Here is a 9,262-nt window from a genome sequence, read left to right on the forward strand (position 1 = left end):
GAGCCCGAGTCACTGAGGCAAAATATATTTTGCCTTGGGCTTATTGTCCAGTTTACAAGCACCACAGCAAACATTTTATCGGGACGCATCACAGCTTGGTTTGGGAACAGCTCCATCCAAGACCGCTAGAAATTGCAGCGAATTGTGGACGCAGCCCAGACCGTCGCACAAACCAACCTCCCTTCTATTGACTCCATTTATACCTGACGCCTCGACAATACGTCCCACCGTTGTTTTCCTCTGTCCATTGCTGCCACCATCTTGAAGGTTTCTTCAAGACATCCACTGTCACACACTCATCAATCGCTATTGTCACCTTTTCCAAAAACTCTATCGTTAGTAAGAGAATACATGGACAAAGCCTTCTGACTGTCCTAATTATCCCATTCTCTTCCAAATGGGAGTAAATCCTATCCCAATGAATCCCCTCCAATATTTCTCTACCACAGGTGTGAGGCTCACCATCCTCTAAACTTCTCGATTATCTCTGCTTCCATTAAATAATGGGATGGTAGTGAATACTCGCTGGTCCTCCGAGACTTAATCTGTGGTGAGCGAGGATATTAAGATCTCAGCAAGGTGCCCCGCAAAGGTGCGCTCCCTGTCCCAACTATACACCCTGTGTAATGTTGAGTTAGTCCCACTATCTCTCTCACTCTCCCACAGGCCATTGACTGGAGAGTTGGGCAAGGCTTGACTTCCTTCACATCATGTCCCGACACCTGTGCTGAGGAATTTCTGGTCCCAGTTCATCTTCTGCAGCTCACCCACAGGACTGTGAAAGCTCTCTCCCTGCAACTATCCCACTAACTCCCCATGTATCCTCTCCACAGCCTTTATTTCTCACCCAGGTGCGGTGTCTGGGACCCGACACACCGGGTGTGGCCGAAGGACAAGAGTTCATTGTGTAAAGTCTGTCTCCTCAGCGCAGCACTGAGTGCAGAGGTGGGGAGGAAGCAACAGTGGGATAGGAAGGCTGCGAGAAACTGGACTCACACAGCACCAAACACACACCTTATGATGCAGTTCTCTTTATTATTGGCTAAGAAGCTAAATGATTATAGTCACCACAGACAGTGAGAGCGGCTACAAAGAAATCAAAGCACTGGATCCACTGCTGGAAAGGATGAGGGAATGATTCTGGAGTCTTCTAATTGTGGCACGTTCTGTAGGAACAAACAAAACTCCTGCGTACGTTACATGACAGATCATTCCACAATCCCACACCTAGAAGCAAGAAAAGAAGAAAGCATTTACCGGTTTGTCCACAAACAAAATGCTGCAGATTCCAGAAATCTGAACTAATACTGGAAATATTCAATTGGTCAGTTAGCACGTGGAGAGAAAACAGAATGTTCATTAAAGCAGCTGTTGCAGTATCTCTGTTCCTCTCTCCACAGATGCTGCCTGACCCACTGAGTATTTCCAGCATTCACCCTCCCTGCATCCGACCCCATCAACACATCTGTCTGTTCCTTTCTCCATCCACCTCTCCCTTAAGTACATCTGTGCTCTCTGCCTCGATTACGTGCTCCTGATCCCCACCTGCCCACCACGCACAAGTCAAGAATATTTTCTCTCTTCTCGCTTTGATTTATCGGTGGCTATTTCACATTGTTGACCAGTAAATCTGATTTCACACTTGAGGAAACATCCTAATGACATCCCCCTTTAAATCCTTCACCACTGTATCTTCCTCTAACTCCAGTGTTATCCTTTTGTACATTCCTCCTGCACAGTTACACTCCGTGTCTGTTCCCCTGACTCCTGCATTACATCCCATATATCCTCCTCTCACTGCTGGGCAGTCAGTCCAGTTCTGCAGAGCACAGGACCCATGAGGCTGGTTCACTCCCTCTGTGTAACTGCTGGTCTGTGGAGGTAATCTATTGTTCAATACAGTGTCTGAAATCAACTTCCAACAGAACAATATTTCTGCCATTGTTACACTTACCATTAAAGTTAGTTTCCACACAATCTTCGTTGCCAGAGTTATTAGGTTCTCCACAAGCAAAGTGTGAGTAACTGTACGCAGATCCATCAATCCATTTGAAATGACCTTCCTGTGGGTATAAACAATGGTTGTTGCTGTTGGAATGCTGAGTAAGCTGCCACATAACAGTACAGGGAGGAGCTGTACCTGAGCCGGAGTGAGAGCAGAATACGAGCAGCAGGGACAAGTAAGGCAGTGGATGGGAGTTTAAACTATGGACTGGCAGGGTGGGGAAATCTCATGGAAGTAACAGAATCTTTGGGATGAAAGTGACAGGATCTGAGAGTAAAGGTCAGAGAAGAGGAGCAATGGTAACTCAGAAAATGAGGAAAAGATGGTAATTCCACACAAATACAAAGTAGAATCTCCCAGAGAAAGTCGGTGAACAATGAAGAAAATAACTGTAGACCCCTGCAGACCAATGTACACAGAATGCCAAACCCAACAGGAGATGGAGACAGTGAGTTGTAGCACAGAGTCTGTTGTGTGTGTGGAGGAATGGAACACTGCGCATTTCACCCACTCCCTCACCCCTCCACCCCACCGGCACCAACACTGCTCCTCCATTCAGTGGGTCTTTGCAGAATACCCCAAACTATTACTGACCTCCAGCAGGTTATTAAAATTCAATGATTCATTTCTTCCTTCAGAGAGTTTCCGGGGAAAGATTAACCGGAAGGATTAACCAGAACCAGGGAGTGTGGAGAAAGGGTTTGTGAATAAATGCAGTGGTACAGGAATTCACATAATTTATTCAAAGCTGTGGAGACCAGTTCTCGAGTTGAAAAGCAGAGGTTGAGTGGGACTGATATAGAACCTTGGTAAGAATGCACTTGGATACTGAGCACAGTTCTGGTCTCCATGACATGTGAAAGGCACAAAGACACCAGTCAAGGTGAAAACATATTTCAGGGAAGGCTGCAGAACTGAGAGATGGTACTTCCCAACAAAGGTTGGACCAACCAGAGCCATTTCATCCACCAGTGACTGCGGGTGATCTCCCTCTCCCTCTTTCTCTCTGAATGTGTTTACCTGCTGTAACCATGGAGCCATAACTACAATTAACACGGATGTTAATGGCAGATGCCTGTGTGTGGGGTGGCCGAGGGGGTCACTGGGACCCACCTTCAAACTATGGCGATGGAATAGGGTCGACGTGGAGAAATGTTTCCACTGGTGGTGCAGTGGAAAAGCAGGGAGAATAAATATAAAGGAGTCACTGATCAACCCAGCAGCCTCGTCCATAGAAACCCTTTTCCCCAGAGTGTTGATGATGTGACTGACTGTGGTGAGGGGGCATTGAGACCGATCAGAATCTCACGTTTAGGTGGAAGACAGTGAAGCTGACGAGGGGAAAGGAAATTCCCAGTGACGGTGTGAGATGAAGGAGGGTGAGTGAAGGCTCATGTGGAGCAGAAACAAACACATGAACATGTGGGATTTCATTTGTTCACAGGACGTGGTGACAGTGACCGGACCTGAATTTATTGTCAGACGGCAGGTAAGAGTCAACAACACATTGATGGAGCTCTGGAGTCGTGGTGAGGCCAGACTGGGGAAGGAGGGCAGATTTCTTACCCTGAAGAACAACAGTGAACCAGAGGAGTGTTTACAGCAGTCCAGTAGTTTCAGTCCCCATTACTGATGGTAACTTGTTTCTCCAGAGTGATTGCAGTTTATTTACTTGGATCCAAACTACGTACCTATGAACAACGATGTGACCCCAGAGATCCATCAATGTGTTGACTGTAACCTACTCTCTGATATAGTCAGACGATAATCAGGGGAGAACAACAAATGCAGGTCTGCCCAGTGTCGCGAGGGCCTGCAAGATAACGTGTCACCAATAAACTTACACAGCATCTGTCGTTGAGACCAATCCAAGCGCTTTGTATTCCTCCACACCCAGGCCTGATCAAGTGGGAAATTACTGAGTTTTGATGGCACGACATGATAGAAGCCAGATGTACATGACGTCCACGAGATCCCATCGATCTGCAGTGATGCTGGAAACAAACAAAGTATTTTATCTCTTGTTTCAACCACCGTGTTTCATCCCCTTGTTCGTCATTCAGTAAATCATCCAAAGTGAAGTGGACATTCAGCAACTTTGTTCCCTTCAAATAGAGGTCTAGTTCTTTAAACACTTTGGTGTCAACCCCAGCTCCGTGTTAACTCCTGGATGTGGAGTTTCCCCTCAAATCCCCAATATTTCACCCACTGGTCTGAGCGATAGAAACTGGTGCCCACGGCTGCAGTGAAGCACACCCTGCAACACAGGGACTCATCGCAGGCAATTCAACGAGAGGCTGTGCTGTGAGTTCATGGGATTAAACCAGCATGGCCAATGTTCCCCAGGCATTCCAGCGCATACTGATGCAGTGATAGAGCTGCTGCCTTACTGTGCCAGAGACACGGGATCATGGGCATTCTCCTTAAGGAGTTTGTATGTTCTCCCTGTAAACAAGTTTGTTTTTCCAGGTGCTCCGGTTGTAGTCAGAGAGTGATGCAGTGTGGAAACAGGCCCTTCGGCCCAACTCGCCCACACTGGCCAACAATGTCCCAGCTACACTAGTCCCACTTGCCGGTGCATGGTCCATATCCCTCCAAAACCTGTCCTATCCATGTACCTGTCTAACTTTTTTTAAACAATGGGACCGTCCCAGCCTCAACTACCTCCTCTGACAGCTTGTTCCATACGTGCACCACCTTTTGTGTGAAAAAGTTACCCCTCAGATTCCTATTAAATCTTTTCCCCTTCACCTTGAACCTCTTCTGGTTCTTGATTCCCCTATCTGGGAAAAAGACTGTGTATCTACTTGGTCTAATCCTCTCATGATTTTGTATGCCCGATAAGATCTCTCCTCATCCTCATGCGCTCCATGGAATAGAGATCTAGCCTACACAACTTCCCCCTATAGCTCACACCCTGTGGTCTTGGCAACATCCTCGTAAATCTTTTCTGAACCATTTCAAGCTTGACAATATCTTTCCGATAACATGGTGCCCAGAACTGAACCAAATATTCTAAATGTGGTCTCACCAAAGTCTTTTACAACTGCAACATGACCTCCCAACTTCTATACTCAATATTCTGACTGATGGCCTAAGTGCCAACTTATCTACCTTATCTTCCTGCGACTCGACCTTCAAGGAACCTGTACTAGATCCCTCTACTCTACAACACTTCCCAGAGGCCCACATTTACTGTGTAGGTTCTGCCCTTATCCAACATCCCAAAATGCAACACCTCACACTTCTTTGTATTAAATTCCATCAACCATTCCTCCGCCCACCTGGCCAATTGATCCAGATTCTGCTGCAATTGTTCGCAATCATCTTTATCTGCAAAACCACTAACTTTTGTTTCATCAGCAAACTTGCAAATCTTACCCTGTATGTTCTCATCCAAATCATTGATGTAAATGACAAACAGTAACGGGCCCAGCATCGAACCCCGAGGCACACCACTAGTCACAGGCATCCAGTCTGAGAAGCAACCTTCCACCATTACCCTCTGCTACCTTCCATGGAGCCAATTTGCTAACCATTCTGCTATAGTATCCCTCCTTGGACCACATGCGATCTAACCTTCCAGAGCAGCCTAACATGTGGAACCTTGTTGAACGCCTTACTGAAGTCCATGTACACACCATCTACAGCTCTGCCCCAATCAACCTTTTTGGTCACATCTTCAAAATAATCGATCAGAGTTGTAAGACACGTCCTTCCACTTACAAAATCATGCTGACTATCCCTAATTATGCTTTGCCCATCCAAATGCCTGTATATCCTATCCCTTAGAATACTCTCAAGTAACTTATCAACTACAGATGTCTGAAACATAGAAAATAGGTGCAGGAGTAGGCCATTCAGCCCTTCGAGCCTGCACCGCCATTCAATATGATCATGGCTGATCATCAAACTCAGTATCCTGTACCTGCCTTCTCTCCATACCCCCTGATCCCTTTATCCATAAGGGCCACATCCAACTCCCACTTAAATATATCCAATGAACTGGCCTCAACTACCTTCTGTGGCAGGGAATTTCAGAGATTCACCACTCTCTGTGTCAAAAATGTTTTTCTTATCTCGGTCCTAAATGATTTCCCCCTATCCTTAAACTGTGACCCCTTGTTCTGGACTTCCCCAACATCGAGAACAATCTTCCTGCATCTAGCCTGTCCAACCCCTTAAGAATTTTGTAAGTTTCTATAAGATCCCCCCTCCATCTTCTAAATTCTAGCGAGTTCAAGCCGAGTCTATCCAGTCCTGAAGAAGGGTCTCGACACGAAACGTCGCCTATTTCCTTTGCTCCATAGATGCAGCCTCGCCCAGCATTTTTGTCTAACCCCAAATATTAAGCACACTGGTCTATAGTTCCCAGCATTTTTCCTGAAGCCGTTCTTGTAAAGAGGTACAACATTTGCCACCCTCCAGTCTTCTGGCACCTCTCCTACATTTAAGGAGGACTCTGAAATTTCAACTAGGGCTCCTGCAATTTCCTCTCTAGATTCCCACAATGTACTCTGATATATCAGATCATGCCCTGGAGATTTGTCTACCTTCAAACAAGACAGTACCTTCAGTACCCCTTCAACAGTAAACCCGACTGCTCTCAAGCCAATTCTAGTGACTGCTCCAATTTCCTCCGTCCTACTGTCTTTCTCTTCTGTAAATACAGAAGAGAAATACTCATTTAGGACCTTGCCCATCTCCTGTGGCTCCACACAATGGTGACGGCTTTGATTCTTGAGAGGTCCCACTCTCTCTCTCTCTCTCTAGTTACCCTTTCCCCCCTTATGTATTTATGAAATCTTTTGGGATTGTCCTTAATGCTACCCACCAGAGCTATCTCCTGGCCCCTTTTTGCCCTTCTGATTTCCTTTTTTAGTTTACTTCTTTGTTCCCAGCTGCCTATACCTGCCCCATGCATTCTTCTTGTTTTTGACTAACGTTTCAATTTCCCTCGTCAGCCAAGCTTCCTTATGTTTTCCGGCTTTGCCCTTCACTCTAACGGGGACATACACATCATTAGCTTTCTTCGGTACACTTTAAAACATCCCACTTGGCCGATGTTCCTTTCCCCTCAAATAACCTGCTCCAGTCAACTTGAGCAAGCCCTTCTCTCATACCCTCAAAGTTGGCCTTACCCCAGTTGAGCATTTTAACACATGGACTCTCTCCGTCCCTATCCATAACTATCTTAAACCTAATCAAATTGTGGTCACTGGTCCCAAAAGGCTCCTCCAATCACACTTCATTAACTTTCCCTTCCCAATTTCCCAATACTAGATCCAGTGTTGCCTTCTCACATGTGGGGACCTCTCCACCTTTCCCCTGCTTATTCAGTGCACTAACTTTTCTCACATAACCCTCCATAGCAACTTCTAACCTCTCATGTGCTTCCGTCCTGCACGAGATCCCACCCCTCCGTCAATCTACTGTAGTTTAAACCCTCCTGTGTAGAATGAGCAAACCTTCTCACTAGGATGTTGGTCCCCTTCCAGTTTCAGTGCAACATTCCATGATGTGAAGGTTTGTCAGTTAATGGACAACTGTAAATTGTCACTAGTGTGTGAAGGACAGGACTAGTGTTGAGGGATCGCTGGAGTCTGTGTGCTGCAGGGCCTGTTTCCAAGCTGTATCTCTCAACTTAGCAATCGCTGGTTTCAGGGACTTACCTCAGCACATGCCCATGGCAATTTCTGATTGAAAAAACGGTAACAGGTTTTTGTACAAGGATCGAAATGCCAAAATGGAAGACATGGTCCATGACATCCAAGGTTCTGCAGAGTCTCCTCTGGTTCGGTAGAATTGTTTGCTCCTGGAAGATAAAGAGAATGAGGATTTTAAACCAACATGCCGACTGAAGAGTCGTCCTGAGTGAGACCTATTGCCTTCTTTTGGCACATATCCTCTCATCCATCTCTCATCCACTCATGTCTATGGACATGTGTAAGTGCCTTTTAAATGCTGTAATTCTACCTATCTGCAATGCTTCCTCTGCAACCTATAAAATGTTCCACTTGAACCTTGAACCTATGCCCTCTGATTTTACACTCCTCTGCACTGTGCCTTTCTACCCGACCCATGCTGGCCAGTGATGTGTCCAGAGAATTGGAATTAAATTTCCATTGACCACCATAACCACAACCATTCTCTGTCTCTGTCCATTGTACCATTGCCAGCACTCTGGCCATCCTCCCTCAAACCTCCATCCACACCCTCACAGTGGGCAAGTACACTGCACCCATTGCATTGGACCAGTGCCTGCAGAACCTTCTCCTCCGCAATCCTTGGGTTCCTGACGGAGAGTCACATATCCCTCTTCCTGCAACTCTGTCTTCCTGTGAAGCGTCACCGTGGAGAAATCTGTGTCTCCTGATGTGGAGGAGAGTCTGCAACTCACCTTCCAACTCAGCAGCTCTGAGATGAGTATCCCAGACAAGAGCCATTTCCTACCACATCCCGACCAGTCCCAATGCCCACAAATTCCCATGTTCCACAGTCCCAACACAGTGCCTGTGCATTCATTCCTCACACCAATATATTTCTAACGCTCCTGGAATCAATGGACCTTACCTGTCACATCACTGGCAAGCAGTGCGGCCAGCACCAAAACCCACACCAGCATCATGTTTCCTTCCTCGAACCTGGAACACAAGAAAACAATTCATCATTAGTGTCAAGTTTCACAGTGAAGGTGGGCATATCCTGCTGCCATTCCCACCTTCTCTCTCCCAGCTCTCTGTGTCGATGAGGTTTCCAATTCTGTTGCATCCTTATATACATGTAGTTCTGGCATCTTGGAGGCTTTTGGAACCATTGGAATCAAACTCATTGGCTGCAGCAATCTACGTAAAACTCCTGCTGACCAATCACTGACTGACAGATTAGAACAAGATGAACAGGAAGTCACAGAAATGTCTTGTGAGCTCCAAGTGTGACTGTAGAATGCGGTACTGTATCTGAACACTGAGGAATGCAAACTGTAGATTGCATTTATGGCCCCATTATGTGTTTATGGTATTAGGGTCTAATGAATATTATCAACAGGAGCAATTAAGATGTAACATTTAGACAAATACATTATTATTAACCCAGAACACCTCACTAATTCCTTTACTCACTCTGGTCTATTTCCTCTCCTTTTTCCATCACAGTGGAAAGTTGACTCCGTCACTGACTCAGGAAAGTTTGTAATCCATTTGTAAGAATTGGTTCAATTCAACATCTTGGCCACTTTTCAACATGGAGCTGGAGTGA

At 46.0% G+C, this 9,262-nt stretch overlaps 1 protein-coding gene across 1 annotated transcript; it reads right to left on the bottom strand.

Moving 5' to 3' along the window:
• Positions 1 to 1,091: 1,091 nt before the first annotated feature.
• LOC129707944 (alpha-N-acetylgalactosamine-specific lectin-like) lies at positions 1,092 to 8,962 on the bottom strand. The gene is made up of 6 exons (XM_055653441.1): positions 8,727 to 8,962; positions 8,579 to 8,649; positions 7,678 to 7,820; positions 3,850 to 3,999; positions 1,955 to 2,063; positions 1,092 to 1,227 (listed from the first exon to the last, which is right to left on the bottom strand). The coding sequence occupies exons 1-6, from the start codon at positions 8,786 to 8,788 to the stop codon at positions 1,151 to 1,153; spliced, it is 612 nt and encodes a 203-aa protein (XP_055509416.1). The 5' UTR covers positions 8,789 to 8,962; the 3' UTR covers positions 1,092 to 1,150.
• Between the last annotated feature and the right edge of the window lie 300 nt (positions 8,963 to 9,262).

The sequence above is a fragment of the Leucoraja erinacea genome, chromosome 22, assembly GCF_028641065.1.
Source record: "Leucoraja erinacea ecotype New England chromosome 22, Leri_hhj_1, whole genome shotgun sequence".
Classification (NCBI taxonomy): Eukaryota; Metazoa; Chordata; class Chondrichthyes; order Rajiformes; family Rajidae; genus Leucoraja; species Leucoraja erinaceus.